General features: G+C 43.4%; 1 protein-coding gene across 1 annotated transcript in view; it reads right to left on the reverse strand.

Moving 5' to 3' along the window:
• pgm1 (phosphoglucomutase 1) overlaps positions 1-14946 on the reverse strand; it is a 135299-nt gene extending 120353 nt beyond the window's left edge. Inside the window, exon 1 of the mRNA XM_070887057.1 lies at positions 14552-14946. Within this exon, the coding sequence (XP_070743158.1) occupies positions 14552-14800 (249 nt within the window). The 5' untranslated portion in view covers positions 14801-14946. The remainder of the gene's footprint in view (positions 1-14551) is intronic.
• Positions 14947-18348: the final 3402 nt, after the last annotated feature.

Below are 18348 nucleotides of genomic sequence, written 5' to 3' on the forward strand. Positions count from 1 at the left end.
CACTTCCCACTTTCATTTTCTTGATTTAAAAAAAATCCTCTCTTCAAGGTGGGAGATTTGCAACATTTGATTGAACAATAAATACCACATGCTCTTCTGTGCCTTATAGTCTTGCCGCTATAGTTAGCCTACTTTGCAGAGCACTGCACAAAACTGCCAGAATAATTCTCAACTGTGTTTACTTAGGAACTATCAAAATCATTATTTTTTTTGCTCACAAGAATATTTTTTTGCCCATCAACATTTCCAATATAATAAAAAAATCACCCCAGTACACACTGTATGGCAACGACATTAAAATGTTTCTATTGGTGAGAAAGCAGGAATGGGGTACTGAAGTTGCATGTTCAGCCATGAACTCATTGAATGGCGGTGCAGGCTAGAAGGGCCGAATGGCCTACTCCTGCACCTATTTTCTATGTTTCTATGACACATGGCTCTTCATTGCACAAGTTTTATTGATACAGTTGTAGTGCTGAAGTGAATTTCAACATGAGAGCAATGCAATTGTGTGGGTATATGAAAGAAAGAATCAAAAACCCACACACACTGCAATGTTAAATGACTACATAAATACATTTTAAATGTCAAGGTAATGGAGATGTACTCAAAATAGAAAGTCAGGCATGATCTTCTCATAAATATAGCATTCCCATGACCTCCACATTAAAGAAAGAACTTGCATTTATATAGCGCTTTTCAAGTTCCAAATTGCGTCACAGCCAATTACTTACTTCTGAAGTGTAGTGACTTTTGTTACAACCGCTAATATGGCAGACAGTTCATACACAGCAAAGTCCCACAAACAGCAATTACATGACTAACAAGTTAATCTGTTTTTTGGTGGTGCTGATTGAGGAGTGAATGTCGGCAGGAGAACTATCCTGCTCTAAAAGAGTGCCACTAGATCTTCGCCGTCACCTGAAAATATGGGCAGGTCCTCGCTTTTACATCTCATTCAAAAGATGGCACCTCTAACACCTTAGTACTGCACTGTAATTGTCAGCCTAGAATATGTGCTCCCTGGAGTTGGGCTTGATCCCATATCATTCTGACTGATGACTTCTGGATCAGCAAGGATGCTACCACTGGGCCAAGCCAACATTAATAATAATTAATTCACATTGCTATTAGAAAGAAAAAGAGCTTCCATTTATATAGAACTTCATTATGTCCTCAATGCAACCAAAAGCACTTCACATCTAATTACTTACTTATGGAGTGAAATATGCCAGCAATTTTTCACACAGGAAGATCCCACAGCAAATGAGATGGATGACCAATTAATGTTTTTTGTTCATTTTGGATGAACTTCATGCTCATCTTCAAATAGTACTGTGGGATCTTCCACCTGAACAGGCATATATAGAGCCTTGGTTTAACGTTTCATCTAAAAATGGCACCTCTAACAATGTAGCATTCCTGTGGTACTACAGTAGATCAGTATCAGCCTTGATTACTCAGAGAGGGAGAAAAATCAGAAGTAAAAATAGCACAATGCAGAAAATGGTCAAGACAAGCAGAATTAAACTGTTCAAAATTCCAATTAAAACTGTCCAGTGAGTGCTTGTTTTAGTAGTTAAGGGCTAATACATAACAGAAAAATAACTGCTATATTTGAGTCGCTTTATTATTGGCATATTAGTGTTTCAGTGTCACAGTGTGAAAATCTATACAACCCCAAAGAGACAGGCATTTCCTAAGACTGTTGGTAGGCAAAGGGCCAAGTTATTTTATGGCTCACTTTCTCTATTCTGTGTTATACACTAATTGTACACTAATAGATCATAAATGAATTGCAGCAATACGCCTTCAACTTAATGATTTGAAGGATACTAAAGATATACATGTTTCTAAAAAAGTTATACGATAATACTTGAAAAGCCTAACAGAAAGTTCTAGAAGTCAGAAGTCATGCATTTATGTCTTGGGCACAGAGCTGTTATATAATAGGACTGTTTAAAGCCTTGGTATTTATGGCATTTAGCTTTGAGATTCAATAACTGTAGTAACACGTTAGTTACTTCAGATACAAAGCCATACTGGAAAGGTTCAGAGAAAACAGACATTTTAAAAAAGAACTAAAATTTCAAACTTTATGTGCAGATCTCTAAATAGTTGGTCTTACCAGTCTCCACATTCTTTAATTCCTCTGAAGGTGGAACAAGTCAATACTAAGCGAGGCAAGGATTGATATGAATTGTCCAGTTGCTTTATTTCACAGTAAGGTGAACATGCAGAGCAACAGTTATGATCAGGTTAACGTAATTCAATTGGTGCAACTTATCTCTGCATGGTACAAAATAATAAACATGCTACATTTCCTCACATCAGTGGATTAGCTTATTTGACCTAAACAAGAGGTTTTAACTATCCTGTAGTAATTCTAAGCTCTTTGCCTCAGCAAAATCCCTCCCAGCTTTCCCTTTAACAAACCCGACTAGCCTCGCAGCCTCCCTGCCTCAAAATAAATCTCACAGCCCACGTCCCAGCCACCATCTTGTGAATCTTTTCAGAGATCAAAGAGGTTTCCAACACAAAGGACTGTTTTTCAATGAACCAGACAAGCTAATCATTTGCCTATTGTTTTGTCTCCGGGGAAAACAATTTCCTTTTAGCATATTAACCACCATTTATCTAAATGCCTTTTAAAAAAATAACGTGTGCAATATACATTGCTTTAAAAAAAAATTAAAAGTAACTCTTTTTCAAAATCCTTTGTGAAAAAATGGTTTAAAAAAACTTGCAATGTGATAGTCATGAATACTGAAGTCTGGAATACATCAGCAAGATGTGGACTGGACTAGTAGTAAAGTAGCAAACAGTAGAAATGAGTGGCATAGCATTACAGAAGGTCTATTTTGCCATAAAAATATTAACAATGGCAAAACAACAGAAGGGGATTTGTATGCTGTAATTAGCAATGTAAGGAATTGGAAGCTAAAAGAACTGTACAGCCTAATTTACAATACAAGGTACATCCCCCATGATCTTTTGAAATCCACCTTCATTCTAATATCAAAAGAGGCAAGGCTAAGAAGACTAGCAACGATCGAGCAATAAATCTTATGAGTCAAATCTTTAACATTCGAGGATCACCTCCAGGAAAACAAGTACAGAAAAAAATTGATGACAAAATCAAAGAAGAGTAGAAGGGTTTCTCAAAGGAAAGGGAACCAGAGAAGATATTACAGATCAACACCTTAGCCTGATAACATGCATTATGACAGAAATGAAACGTTTGGTTGACAGGGTTATACCACTGTGAAAACTGAACCCTCTGTGCAGCAGCAGGTAGAGATTAGCAATATCTGAAATGCAGATATATTACATAATGTTCTGCATCACTGATCAGGTGTTCAATTTTGCGAGACCAGTGGAATAAAAGAGCTACTGAGATTAGTGTCCAAAATATTGTGGTCATATCAACTGAAAATCACAGGAAGCGCTAATGTGTGAATACGCGATGAAGGGAAAATGGAAGAAAAGACAAAATGAGGAAGAGAGATATACATATGCTTCAATGAGGTTCAAGAATGGTTTGAAGTGAAGAAAATCTATTAGATTGTTCGACTGGCTTCAGATCAAGGATTAGAATTGGTCGCTGAAGAATTGATGAGGTGAAAATCTGATTGGCACAAAAGCAGAAACTGAGCTTCTTGTGGTATCTTTAGCATTGGATGAGATGTGGGACATTTGAGGAAATTACAATTTTGGGTTTTTCCTCCACCAGTTTTTTCCTCCCTTTAACAGTAGTTCGTGAACAGACCTTGTGTAAGGGGTGATTTTCAGGGGGTCAGCTTTCCCTTCTGACCTTATATGAGCAGTTCCGAATCGCTCCCACACCCTTGGTTCTAGACACTGGAATTATGAAGGGACTGTGACAGACTTGGACAGACAATCAGTTTCAAGGTAGGAAGCAGGTATGGCTTTATTGTGTTTAAAAATAAGTAAAAGGCACACCTTTAATAACACACACAGACCAATACACACTGAAGGGTACAACACATTGAATGAATTGTCAAAGTACAGCCTGTGGGGAAAAGAATACAGCTTAAACTCTAAGTGGGGTAAAAAGGAGAATGCAGATACATTTACACAAGTAATCCCAGCCTCCCCCCTCCCAATTCCCCTAACTAACTAAGTTATAGCTCTCAGGGTTCAGGGGCTATGCTCACCAATCCCTTTAGACAGTTGCCGGTGAATCACGGTTTCGGGGTTCGCTGCACTTGGCCTTCTAGGCGAGCCTTACCCCGGAGGGAGGAGAGGACTTCGGACTGCGTAGTCTTCGGTTGGGGTGCGTCCGTTGATGCGCTAAGTAGCGTTTTGGATGTATGGGGTAAATACCCACTTTCTTTGGTTAGGAATAGTTTTAGTTTAATCCTTTTTGGTAATTTCTCCCCCGTTGGGTCGTTCAGCAGTAGATTGTAGAGTGGTTGTCAATTTGGTTCCTGACAATCTTCCATTTCGGGCGCCTCGTGCTCGGTCGGTCCTTGACGATTTCTTGTAGTTTCCTTCACTACTCCATTTCTTCACTCCCCAGCTCCAGCTGCTTGTTTCTGTCTGTGTTCAAGTCTGTCCAAGTTCCAGTCTGTGTTTTGCTAGCTTTTGTGTTCTGCTAGTCTTGAGTTCTGCTAGTCTTTCCTTGTAAAACTGGGGGATAGATATATCCCAAAAAAAGGCTCCGTTATCTCCCATCAAATCTCTTGGGCTCTGTTTACACTGTTCTGTCCATTGATTTTCAAGTGTCTCCTTTGTCAGCAGTAACTCGATTAGGGTGTGAGAATGTCCTACCACTGGTTTTGCATTGTTTTAGGATTGTCCAGTTTCTGGACCATGATTTCCATTGTGCTTGATTGGGTAATTCGATTATCTCTTAGAGGGTGCATAGCCTGGGGTCCTTAATGCACGAATTTGGCCCCACCTCCTGTATTTGTTAACTTTTTTTTTGCAGCCAAAATGTTGTAGAATCTTAAAATTGATATGCTCCTTCCCATAGATGTTTAGGGGATCTCAAGCTTCTGTAATTTAGGTCCATTTTGAATTCCCTTTCCTATGAGTCCAAACACTGGGGGGGGGGGGGTCTCCATGAATGCATCCCCTTTTATCCCCCGCACGCTTCGTCTGCCCCTTTAAACTCCTTTTAAAAGCCCAGAAAGGGATTCTTCTCCTCTGTAGGGGAAAGGTACCTGGAATCTTTGCGAGATATTGGTAAATTCTACACTTGCTCACCATTTATTTAGAAATAAACATAGATGTGAAATACCAAAGTTTAACAAAATACTAAAAGTACAATATTAAATGAGAAAAAAATCTAAAGGCTTAATTACCTTTTTTAGTCTTGAGAAACAAAATTCCATTGCCAGGAGGGCAAATTCTGTAGAAGCCACTTACAGTACTGGCATAACTGCAACTCTCTCTCAGGCAGAATTAAAAATCAGCCTTCGATCTGATCGATCACCAAAAAGTACACAAATTAAGCCAAACTCCGTCAATCTAACTTTTTGAAGCCAGGTTTTCAGACAAACTCATCATAAATAAAAATGACAAGTGTTAAATATATGATTAACACATTGATGAAAGTGTGAATTCAAACTACCAAGAACATCTATTGTCAGCAGCTTGATTCATGAATTCCCAAACAGTCTCAGTGGACTAACAACTGGCTTGAATAACAAGAAACAACTTCTATTTAGATGAAGTCACGGATTACAAATCTTAATCTATGATCTGATCTGATCTAGGATCAAACACTATTTCATACATTTAGATCTGGGAAATCAATCTCTGATCACTTGATTAAATGCCACCACAGTTCTAATTAAAAGAAAACAAGCCAAATGTATTTCAATGCCATCACCCCTAGCTCCTCAAAAAGGTAGAGGATATGTCCCATAGGTGACATTAACATGGTGTCCCTGTGACCTGAACTTGTGATTCATTCTTGACATGACAACTCACCGCATCATCATCATTTACTGTTGACTTATGAGGTGTGATGGCCATATTATATGCCTATGAAGAAATTATTCCAGTGTAGCAATGGTACATTTCACAAGTGAATGTAGCCATACCAGAATACCATGATCAAATATTCTGCAAAACACATCAGATATGGTTAGTCTGTATAATATCTACGGAATCATAGAATAGTTACAGCACGGAAGGCGGTTATTTGGCCCAAGAAAGCAAATGGCATGTTGGCCTTCATAGCAAGGGGATTTGAGTACAGGGGCAGGGAGGTGTTGCTACAGTTGTACAGGGCATTGGTGAGGCCACACCTGGAGTATTGTGTACAGTTTTGGTCTCCTAACCTGAGGAAGGACATTCTTGCTATTGAGGGAGTGCAGCGAAGGTTCATCAGACTGATTCCCGGGATGGCGGGACTGACCTATCAAGAAAGACTGGATCAACTGGGCTTGTATTCACTGGAGTTCAAAAGAATGAGAGGAGACCTCATAGAAACATTTAAAATTCTGACGGGGTTAGACAGGTTAGATGCAGGAAGAATGTTCCCAATGTTGGGGAAGTCCAGAACCAGAGGTCACAGTCTAAGGATAAGGGGTAAGCCATTTAGGACCGAGATGCGGAGGAACTTCTTCACCCAGAGAGTGGTGAACCTGTGGAATTCTCTACCACAGAAAGTTGTTGAGGCCAATTCACTAAATATATTCAAAAAGGAGTTAGATGAGGTCCTTACTACTAGGGGGATCAAGGGGTATGGCGAGAAAGCAGGAATGGGGTACTGAAGTTGAATGTTCAGCCATGAACTCATTGAATGGCGGTGCAGGCTAGAAGGGCCGAATGGCCTACTCCTGCACCTATTTTCTATGTTTCTATCAAGCCCATACCGGCTCCCTGCAAGAGCACTTCAGCTAGTCCCACTCCTCCACCCTTTCCCCATAGCCCTGCAAAAAAAATTATTTCAGGTACGTATCCAACTCCCTTTTGAAAGCAGTGTTTGAGTCTGTCTCCACCACCCTTTTAGGCAGTGCATTCCAGATCTTAACCACTCGCTGTGTAAAAAAGTTTTTTCTTATGTCGCCTTTGGTTCTTTTGCCAATTAGCTTAAATCTGTGTCCTCTGGTTCTAGACCCTTCTGCGAATGGGAACAGTTTCTCTCTATCTACTCTGCCCAGACCCCTCATGATTTTGAACGCCTCTATCAAATCTCCTCTCAATATTCTCTGCTCCAAGGAGAACAACTCCAGCTTCTCCAGTCTATCCACGTAACTGAAGTCCCTCATCCCTGGAATCATTCTCGTAAATCTTTTCTGCACCCTCTCTAAGGCCTTCAAATCCTTCCTAAAGTGCAGTACCCAGAATTGGACACAATACTCCAGTTGAGGCCGAATCAGTGTTTTATACAGGTTCATCATAATTTCCACACTTGTGTACTCTATTCATGAAACCCAGAACCCAGTAAGCCTTTTCAACCACTTTCTCAACCTGCCCTGCGACCTTCAACAATTTGTGTCCATATACCCCTAGGTCTCTCTGTTCATGTACCCTCTTTAGGATTGTACCCTTTAGTTTAAGTTGCCTCTCCTCGTTCTTCCTACCAAAATGTATCACTTCACACTTTTCTACTTTAAATTTCATCTGCCATGTGTCCACCTATTCCACCAGCCTGTCTAAGTCCTCTTGAAGTCAAGCACTATCCTCTGCACTGTTCACTATACTTCCAAGTTTTGTGTCATCTGCATATTTTGAAATTGTGCCCTGTACATCCACATCCAAGTCATTAATATATATCAAGAAAAGCAGTGGTCCTAGTACCGATCCCTGGAGAACACCACTGTATACCTCCTTCCAGTCCGAAAAACAACTGTTCACCATTACTGTTTCCTGTCACTTAGCCAATTTCTAATCCATGCTGCCACTGTCCCTTTTATTCCATGGGCTTCAACTTTGCTGGAAAGCCTATTATGTGGCACTTTGTCAAACATCTTTTGAAAATCCATGTACACCACCTCAACTGCATTGCCCTCATCAACCCTCTCTGTTACTTCATCAAAAAACTCGATCACGTTGGTTAACCGATTTGCTAACAAATCCGTGCTGGCTTTCCTTAATTAATCCACACTTGTCCAAGTGACTGTTCATTTTGTCCTTGATTATTGTTTCGAAAAGCTTCCCCATTACCGAGGTTAAACTGACCAGCCTATAGTTGCTGAGTTTATCTTTACACCCTTTTCTGAACAAGGGTGTAACATTTGCAATTCTCCAGTCCTCTGGCACCACCCCCGCATCCCTGCCCTTTTCCATAGCTAATCTAAACCTTAAGATACTATGATCACTATCCTCTAAGTGTTCACTTACTGACACTTGCTCCACTTGACATAAGAAATGGGAGCAGAAATACGCCATTTGGCCCCTCGAGCCTGCTGCGCCATTCAATAAGATCATGGCCTCAACTCCACTTCCCCGCCTGTTCCCCATAACCCTTGACTTCCTTATCATTCAAAAATCTGTCGATCTCCACCTTAAATATATTCAATGACCCAGCCGCCACAGCTCCCTGGGGTAGAGAATTCCAAAGGTTCACGGCCCTTTGAGAAGAAATTCCTCCTCATTTCTGTCTTAAATGAGCAAACCCTTATTCTGAAACTATGCCCCATAGTTCGAGATTCCCCCAGGAGGGGAAACATCCTCTCTGCATCTCCCCTGTCCAGCCCCCTCAGAATCTTATGTTTCAATAAGATCATCTCTCATTCTTGTAAACTCCAATGAGTATAGGCCCAACCTGCTCAACCTCTCTTCATATGACAACCCCTTCATCTCAGGAATCAACCTCGTGAACCTTCTCTGAACTGCCTCCAATGTGAATATATCCTTCCTTAAATAAGGAGAGCAAAACTGTACGCAGTACTCCAGGTGTGGTCTAACCAATGCCCTGTACAGTTAGAGCAGGACTTCCCTGCTTTTATACTCCATTCCCCTTGCAATAAAGACCAACATTCCATTTGCCTTCCTGATTATTTGCTGTACCTGCATGCTAATTTTTTGTGTTTCATGTACATGAACTCCCAGATCCCTCTGTACTGCAGCATTTTGTAATCTCTCCCCATTTAAATACCAAAGTGGATAACCTCACATTTTCCCACATTTACTCCATCTTAAAATTTTAGCCCACTCGTTGAGCCTATCTATATCCCTTTGTAGATTCTTTACGGCCTCCTCACAACTTGGATATGCACGTAGCATTTGCTTCAGCTTGCAGACAAACATCTCTTGTAATTCATTCATCTGCAGATGGTATAGGGTAGGGTGAAGCTATTTGATGTTGCAGACTTGTGCAGTTGTGTGATTGCCTGGAGCATGAAATCTGTACCTTGATTGAACAAAATTTATTTTGGAAACCCAAGCAGTGAAAACTAAAAAATGACTAGAGGCGCACTGGAAACTGTATCCACTTTGATAGACATGGGTGCTACTGTGTTTGAGTATCTGGATTCAAAGTCCACCAAACTTATTTTCCTGGAGTTACTGCCGACTGGTAGTGGGCCTACTATATCTGTACCCACTTTTTTTTTTTAAGTGCACTGATAATGTATCCTCGTTTTCTATGATTCCCTATCCCATTTAACCTATTCGCTGGCACTGATTAAACATTATACACGTGGAAAATAACAATGGAAACAGAGTTACACGTTTCCTAATTTGACATTGCAATGGAGTCTTAGCTGATTTTCTTGGTCATGAGTAGAAAATATTTATTCAAAACAATGTCAACCTCACTTCTGGAAGAGGTACGGTAGCATTGTGGTTATGTTACCGGACTAGTAATCCAGAGGCCTGGACTGATGATCTGGAGATACGAGTTCAAATCCCACCACGGCATCTGGGGAATTTAAATTCAATAATTCTGGAATAAAAAGCTAGTATCAGTAACGATGACCATGAAACTACCAGATTGTCATAAAAACCTATCTGGTTCACTAATGTCCTTTCGGAAAGGAAATCTGCTATCATTACCTGGTTTGGCCTATACGTGACTCCAGACCCACAGCAATGTGGTTGACTCATAACTGCCCTCTGAAATGGCCTAGCAAGCCACTCAGTTGTACCAAACCACTACAAAAGAAGTATACTTACTGTGGGAGTACCTTCACCACATGTGCTGCAGTGTTACGAAGGCGGCTTATCACCACCTTCTCAAGGGCAATTAGGGATGGGTAATAAATGCTGGCCTGGCCAGCGATGCCCACATCCCATATATGAATAAAAAAGGAGAAATTCAGCAACCCTGTGCCCCCAGTGGGGAGCTCTGCTCGAAGGGAGTACATGTCAGAGAACTGGCACTACAGTGTTGTAGTATCTCTGAACTGTGCCCCTTTCTTTGAGCAGGAGTTCTGAAATTACCTTATACGTTTAATGACCATCCTTTATCCAACTACAGTTAATTATCAATTCATGGCCTACACCAATGCATTATCGTTAATAATAAATGCATTTCAAAAACTGTTCCAAGGTTTATTTAGCATGTAGGTATAAATATGCTCTAGGAAAACAACCATACTTAATTCAATACTCTTAATGCATCAGTTCTGTTCTTATGGGATACACTCAATTTATTACTAAAAAGTGCCACTACCACTAACAGCGATGGATATGTAACCAAATGTTGTACAGCTATTAAAAAGTGCACGTGTGGATTTGAAGTAAAGGCTGCATTAGAATTGGCTCCAATGCCCCTCAAAGTTGAATAGCTTACTGACACTCAGTTTCTAGACTCACATTAAGAACGAAACCGGCACTGTGGATCTGCACCCCAGCATGGGTCACCACCTTTTTACGAGAATGTAAAAATTGAGAGAGAAACATACATACATTTAACTATCAGCTAATTCGGAATACCTGCTAGTGAGCAATTGATGGACCTTGAATAATATGACACTTGCACCATCCTGGCATTTTTTGGCTCTGGGAAATTACGTAGAAGAGTTGGGAGAAGAACAGCAAACATTACTGAGGAGGGCCTTGATGCCTTGTTACAAGAGGTGGGAGAGAGGAGACACAGGCTCTTTGGACTACGCGTATGCAAGCCTGGCAGAGCTGTGGTGCCTGGAGGAAGGTGGCATTGACACTGACTGCCATCGCCCTCACCCCACTGAAAGAAATTTACTTGAACCAAGCTGGCACGGTAACACACTCGCCATGCTCTCCTTTTCTTCACTGCCCACCCTGGGCACCACCACACTCTTCACCCTCTTAAAAGTGAAACTCACACTACTAACCCTTCACACTGCACTAAGGTTATGGGCATCTACTAACTCCCTAGCCTGCGCTATGGTTACATACCTCCCCGAACACATAAAACTGTCCTGTACATTCCCAAAACACCTTCCTCTATTTGAACATCTTGACACCCTTGCATCTCTCACTTCACCTTTCCAATCACACTTGCCGCACTAACACATACTTACATATGTTGTTGCAGGAGAAACAGGTGTAAAATTCAAGATAGAGGCAAGCAAGGGTCATCCTAGCATGCAGCCCTTCACCCCCATGAAAACAAGTCCATGGCCCTCATTGGGATACAAGCCATCATAGCTGTGTTGGAGGTAGCAGTCAGCATCATGTTGCCAGGACCCCAGATGAGTAACTCAGCACCTAAAATTGCGCCCTACCAGTTCTAACTGGATACACACAAGCACACACAGCCTTCCAACCCCTTGTCGTCAAGGTTACTCCTTGTCAACATCAGCCAATCTTTCCTGCAGATTTACCACAGCCAATGCAGAAGGAAAAGGATGACCTGTGCCCATCCTTAGGCTTAGTACCATATGAGGAGGAAGAGGAGGACTGGTAGCCAATGGAGAAGCGCAAGCATCCCAATCCATCTACTTCCTCTCTCCCAACTACCATCTGTGCCTCTATTCCTTTTGTGGGATGCCAAAATGGAGGAATTCAGCTGTGCTATAAAAGGGGGCATCCATCACCTACACAAAGCATGCTCTAAAAGCTCCCTGACTAATGTTGCACAGATACCATGTGGCAGCCTGAAAGATACGCACCTGTAAACCTAGAGGGCTGCTGTGGCTTTAATTGCCGTGGAAGAGCACTTGTGGTAGTGAAGCAAGTCTGCAAATTATCATGATAAAGTTGACAGAGATGGCCCAACCATCAGATACACAGCTCCTCTGAGAAGTCCTCATAGGACCGGTGTGACCTGTACACATACTGGGAAGGTTAGTAATGGCAGGTCTGCAGTCCTCAGCCATGCTGCTTGATTTTCCTGGCCTGGTAGGGCTGCTACTGCAACTCTTCCGTTATAATGGCATAGACTAGTGTTCCCATAAGGAAAGTCATTCCTTGTCCGAAGTCGATCTAAGTGTGATTTCGGGAGTGGGGGAAGTCAGGAGTCCCAATCTTTTTTTTCTGGGAAGAAAGGAAAGCACTACCATAAATTAAAATGCAAGTCTCAAAGATTTGCAAAAGTTCCTTGGAAGCCACGTCATATAAGGAGCTATTAGGAAAGGTGACCAAAAGCTTGGTCAGAGATAGGTTTTAAGCAGTGTCTTAAATGAGGAGTGGGGGTGGGGGAGAGGGGAAGAGATTTAGGGAGGTAATTCCAGAGCTTAGGGCCTAGGCAGCTGAAGGCTGGGCCACCAATGGTTGAGCAAAGAAAATCAGAAATGCACATGAGACAGGAGTTGGAGGAGTGCAGAGATCTCAACGGCAATGTTCATTCGAATGTTTTTTTCGTGTGCAGTCCCTGTAAATTTACTGCACAGCCGCGCATGCATGGTATCTTCTTCAGCATCACCAGCCTGTGTGGGACCTCCCAAATGGTGTGCGGCCACATACCATGGAGCTTAGAGGGAACATTGCTTGGAAGATTGTAGAGCTGGAGGAGGTTACACAGATAGGGAGGGGTGAAGCCATGGAGAGATTAGAAAACAAGGATGAGAATTTTAAACTCGGGGCCCTGACGGAACGGGAGCCAATATAGGTCAGCGGGTACAGGAGTGATGGGTGAATGGGACTTGGTGCGAGTTTTTGATGATGGAGAGGATATGGGGTCAGAAGTTCAGCTGAGGGTTATAAAGGATGCCACGGTTGCGAACAGTCTGGATGAGCCTCAGACAATGGCCAGGGAGAGGGATGGAGTTGGTGGCAAGGGAACGGCGTTTGTGGTGGGGACTGAAGACAATAATTTCGGTCTTCCCACTTTATAATTTGAGGAAAGTTCTGCTCATCCAATACTGGATGTCAGACAGGCAACGTAACAAATCATTGACAGTGGAGTTGCAGTGAGGTAGAACTGGGTCCTCGATCTTTTCAGTTCAACAATGAAGTAACAATAATGCAAGTGCTTAAGACAACAAGGAACTTGAGGGCCTATATTTCTCTCTTCTCTAGATCCACAGAGGAAGCACACAAGTATGTGGTGCACATTCCATTATCAACCTGAATTGGCATGTTCAGCAACTCTCTGAAACTCCCAGAAAATCTGGGTCAGTTGAGTTTTTTCTCTTCTTGCAACATGCAGTATTTTCCCGGCACTGCTCTAAACCTGGCTGTGTATTAAATTTCAGGCCTTTCGACGGGGTCTAGGGCAATGATGGAATTTCAGACAGTGGGATTTTTACATTTGGACTATCTTGCACCCCACTTACCCTGGATGTTTTAATTTTTTGCAATAAGTAACACGGTGCCGCCTATTCTAAACGCTGCAGTAACTTTTATTCATTGCAACACAAACATTAATCTCTTGTGCAACAGTGCGCTCTCTCTCGTGCCTTGTACACAATTCGCCCCCTCCCCTCCGTTACCATAACAACTAGGCCTGCAGGATCCCAGGCAGCCTGTGAAGAGGAACTGCGAGACATTAAAACAAACACGATGCATAAAAGCATCAAAAGGAGTTTAAAATCCTTGGCAGACGCCTAGTAATCTATGTGGCTGGAATACTCTCCAGTATTTTGTTACATATAAGAAAATGTCAGAGGGCAAACTGTCAGAGGGTCAGAAAGTCAGCGAGCTGCAGAAGCGTACCCTAGAAAAACACAATCTAGCTAATTAAAAAAGCAACTTTTGAAAAGTAATTTACCACACAACTTTTCACGTATACAAACTGTTTTCTGTATTAAATTGAAATTAATCCAATTTACGTTCAACTTTTGCAAAGTTTATTACTTAAATGCAGCCTCTCCACAGATGCCTGACCCGCTGAGATTTCCAGCATTTTCTGTTTTTATTACTTAAGTGTAAGATCTGCACAGAATCCTGTCACTAACAGAAAGGGCTTGCAATTTAATAACTGGGTTAAAATATTTTAAAATAAGGAGTATATTCAATGCCTAAAACAGCAGATAAGTTATAATTGAAATACAGCCTCTGCATCTGTGTCATGGGCCAAAAAATAACTTTTAAAAGCAGTTTCGCTTTGCCGGCACAGACTAGCCGGGCCGAGTGGGCTGTTCCTGTGCCGTGTATTCGCTGTTGACACCCTGCCCCTATACAGTAAACAAACGCAGTGTTTTACAGTGAATTGCTGCGGGTTTGTAATATCAGAGTGTGAAGTGTGTGTGTGTGTTTTTACCCCGTTGGCCGCCGCCATCTGGATGATGAGTTGGATGACATGCGTGTTGTAGTAGCGGCCGTCTCCCCCCAGCACCAGCACCGCGCACTGCCGCTCGGCCGGCTCCACCGCCGCCGTCAGGATGCTCTGGATGAAATTCTCCGCGTAGTTCGCCTTCGACTGAAACACACCGACCCGCTTCCTCAGACCGCTGGTGCCCGGCTTCTGGTCGCCGAAGGCGGTCGTCTTCACTGTGAGGATCCTGCTCATGATTCGGGCTTTCTACAGCGAATATTTATTTATTACTAAATATTATTTCTTTCTTCCTCCCTCTCCCCGGATTGCTCCTTCTCCCTTGCTGGCTGCCGCCTTTCCCTTTTGACAGCTCTCCGCTCCTCCCCTTCTGAGCAGGCGCTGCGTGTGCGTGTAGCGCACAGCACGTACACCGCCCGGGCACCCGACTCACGTCGCCGCCAAGGTCAGGTGCCAGCAGCAAGCTGCTCTGTGCTTCTCAGTGCCTTTCCCCTGCCGAGGTAGTGTCAGCATCTGCACTGTGCATCTGCAGCCTTGACAGAGATTGTAGTCAGGTTATTCAACCGTGGAAGGCATCGCAGCCAAGCCCTTTAATAAAATACGAATGTCACACTAGCACATGGAACCTGTTGGGCAGGTCATGTTCAGCTATTTCATGCTCTAAAATATCTACAAAAAGCAAAATAAAAAAAATTGTGGATGCTGGAAATCTGAAACAAAAGCACATTTCTCTGCTGAAGTAGGGTTAACACATGCCTCAGAGCCCTCTGCAGCCTTCTCCAAGTGAGCATTTTTCATTTCACTGGACAAAGAGTGTACTGTGGAAGCCATCACAGTCAAACCCTAATCCTGCTCTTTAACTAAATGTGTATGTCACACACTTAAATATTTATCTACAAAAAGCAAAAAAAAACCTCAATGCTGAAAACCTTAAAACGCATTTTGCTTTTTGCAAGTTAGTCCATTTGCAAGTTTGATCTCAAACACCCTACACCCTTCTTTGGCTATGACAGTGCCAGCAAGCCTTTTGGGGCCATGTCCATAGATGAGTACAAATACAGGGTCATTGACTTCAATATCACTTGACAAATTTGCACGATCATGGTACATGCTTTGTTGATGCTGCCTGCCTTCGACATGATCATGGAGATCAGGATGGACTAGAAAGAGCCTTGTTTTGAGTGCCCTTTTCATGAGCAGTTCAGCAGGGGGAACCCCGGTGAGCGAGTGGGGTCTTGTGCGGTAGCTGAGCAGGACTCGGGACAGGTGGGTCTACAAGGAGCCTTCCGACACACGTTTCAAGCTTTGCTTAATGATTTGGACTGCCCGTTCTACCTGGCCGTTAGATGCGGGCTTGAACAGGGCAGATATGACGTGCTTGATCCCATTGCGGGTCATGAATTCCTTGAATTCAGCGCTGGTGAAGCATGACCCATTGTCGCTGACAAGGACATCAGGAAGGCCGTGCGTGGCAAACATGGCTCGTAGTCTTTCGATGGTGGCAGTGGACGTGCTTAAGACATTATTATACACTCAATCCATTTTGAATAAACATTCACAACAACCAAAAACATTTTGCCTAGAAATGGGCTAGGGAAGTCAACATGGATCCTAGAGCATGGTTTGGAGGACCATGACCACAAACTTAGCGGTGCCTTCCTGGGTGCATTGCTCAGTTGAGAGCAAGTGTTGCATTGGCGCACACAAGACTCCAAATCTGAATCGATGCTGGGCCACCACACATGGGATCTGGCTATAGCTTTCATCATTACTATGCCTGAGTGAGTACTGTGTAAGTCGCGAATAAACGTTTCCCTGCCTTTCTTAGGCAAAACCACATGATTACCCCACAAAATTCAGTCCACCTGTCTGGACATTTCATCTTTGTGCCGCTGGAACGACATGATCTCTTCATGCATCTCCGCTGGGATGCTGGACCAGCTCCCATGGAGGACACAGTTTTTTTTTTACAAGGTACAGTAAAGGATGCTAGCTGGTCCAGGTCCTGATCTGGCGGGTCGTAACGGGTGACTTTGCGTTTTCAAATGCATCCATCACCAAGGGCAAGTCTGCAGGCTGTGCCATTTCCACCCCGGTGGTGGGCAATGGTAGCCGACTGAGAGCATCAGCGCAGTTCTCTGTGCCTGGTCTGTGGCGAATTACATAGTTATATGCAGACAGTGTAAACGCCTATCTTTCGATGCGAGCAGAGGTATTGGTATTAATACCTTTGCTCTCTGACAATAGTGATATGAGCAGCTTATGGTCAATTTCTAACTCGAACTTAAGCCCAAACAGATACTGGTGCATTTTTTTCACCCTGTAAACGCATGCCAGAGCTTCTTTTTCAATCGTGCTGTGGGCCCTTTCGGCCTTGGACAAACTCCTGGACGCATAAGCGACCGGTTGCAATGTTCCCGATTCGTTTGCTTGTTGTAACACACACCCGACCCCGTACGAAGACGCATCGAAAACTAGCACTAAACGTTTGCATGGGTCATACAGAACACGCAGTTTGTTCGAACATAACAGATTTCTGGCTTTCTCAAAAGCAGTTTCTTATGATTGTCCCCATACCCAGTCATCTCCCTTGCGTAGCAACACATGTAGAGGTTCTAGCAAGGTGCTTAACCCGTGGAGGAAATTACCAAAATAATTGAGGAGTCCCAGGAACGACCGCAGCTCCGTCACGTTAGGTAGTCTCGGCGCGTTCTTGATATCTCCGTCTTGGCGTCGGTGGGTCTGATGCCATCTGCCGTGATTCTTCTCCCTAAGAACTTGGCCTCTGGCACCAGGAATAGACACTTCGAGCATTTCAAACTGAGTCCCACACGATCTAGCCGACTTAGAACCTCTTCCAGGTTCTGCAAGTGTTCGATAGTGTCCCGACCTGTGATCAATATGTCGTCCTGGAAAACCACGGTGCGCGGAACCGACTTTAGCAGACTCTCCATGCTCCTTTGAAAAATAGCCACGGCCAATCATATCCCAAACAGACCTTTGTGCGTGTTGATGCAGGTGAGGTCTTTCAAAGATTCCGCCAGCTCCTGCGTTATGTAGGCCGAGGTCAGGTCCAACTTCGTGAACGTCTTCCCTCCTGACAGCGTCGCAAATAGGTCGTCTGCCTTGAGTAGCGGGTACTGGTCCTGCAGTGAAAAACAGTCAATCGTTACTTTATAGTCTCCACAAATTCTGACCGTGCCATCGCCTTGGAGAACCGGAACAATCGGACTGGCCCACTCGTTGAACTCAACCAGCGCGATGATGCCCTCTCGTTGCAGCCTGTCCAGCTCGATCTCCACTTTCTCTCACATCATGTATGGTACCGCACGTGCCTTGTGGTGGATGGGTCATGTACCAGGAACCAAGTGGATCTGCATTTTCGCCTCAGAGAAGTTTCCGATGCCTGGCTCAAACAACGACGGGAACTTGCTCAAAACCTGGGCACATGAGGTGTCGTCAATGGACAAAAGCGCTCGGATGTCATCCCAGTTCCAGCGGATTTTTCACAGCCAGCTTCTGCCGAACAGTGTGGGGCCATCTCCTGGTACAATCCATAGTGGTAGTTCGTGCACCGCTCCATCAAAGGAGACTTTTACTGTTGCCCTGCCAATTACAGGGATCAGCTCTTTAGTGTAAGTTCTCAGCTTGGTATGAATAGGGCTCTGCTTGGTCCTTTGTGCCTTGTTGCATCACAGCCTCTCAAAGGCCTTTTTGCTCATGATAGACTGACTCGCATCCGTGTCCAATTCCATGGATACTGAAATTCCGTTCAGTTCGACTTT

The sequence above is a fragment of the Pristiophorus japonicus genome, chromosome 8 (genome assembly GCF_044704955.1).
Source record: "Pristiophorus japonicus isolate sPriJap1 chromosome 8, sPriJap1.hap1, whole genome shotgun sequence".
Taxonomy (NCBI): domain Eukaryota; kingdom Metazoa; phylum Chordata; class Chondrichthyes; family Pristiophoridae; genus Pristiophorus; species Pristiophorus japonicus.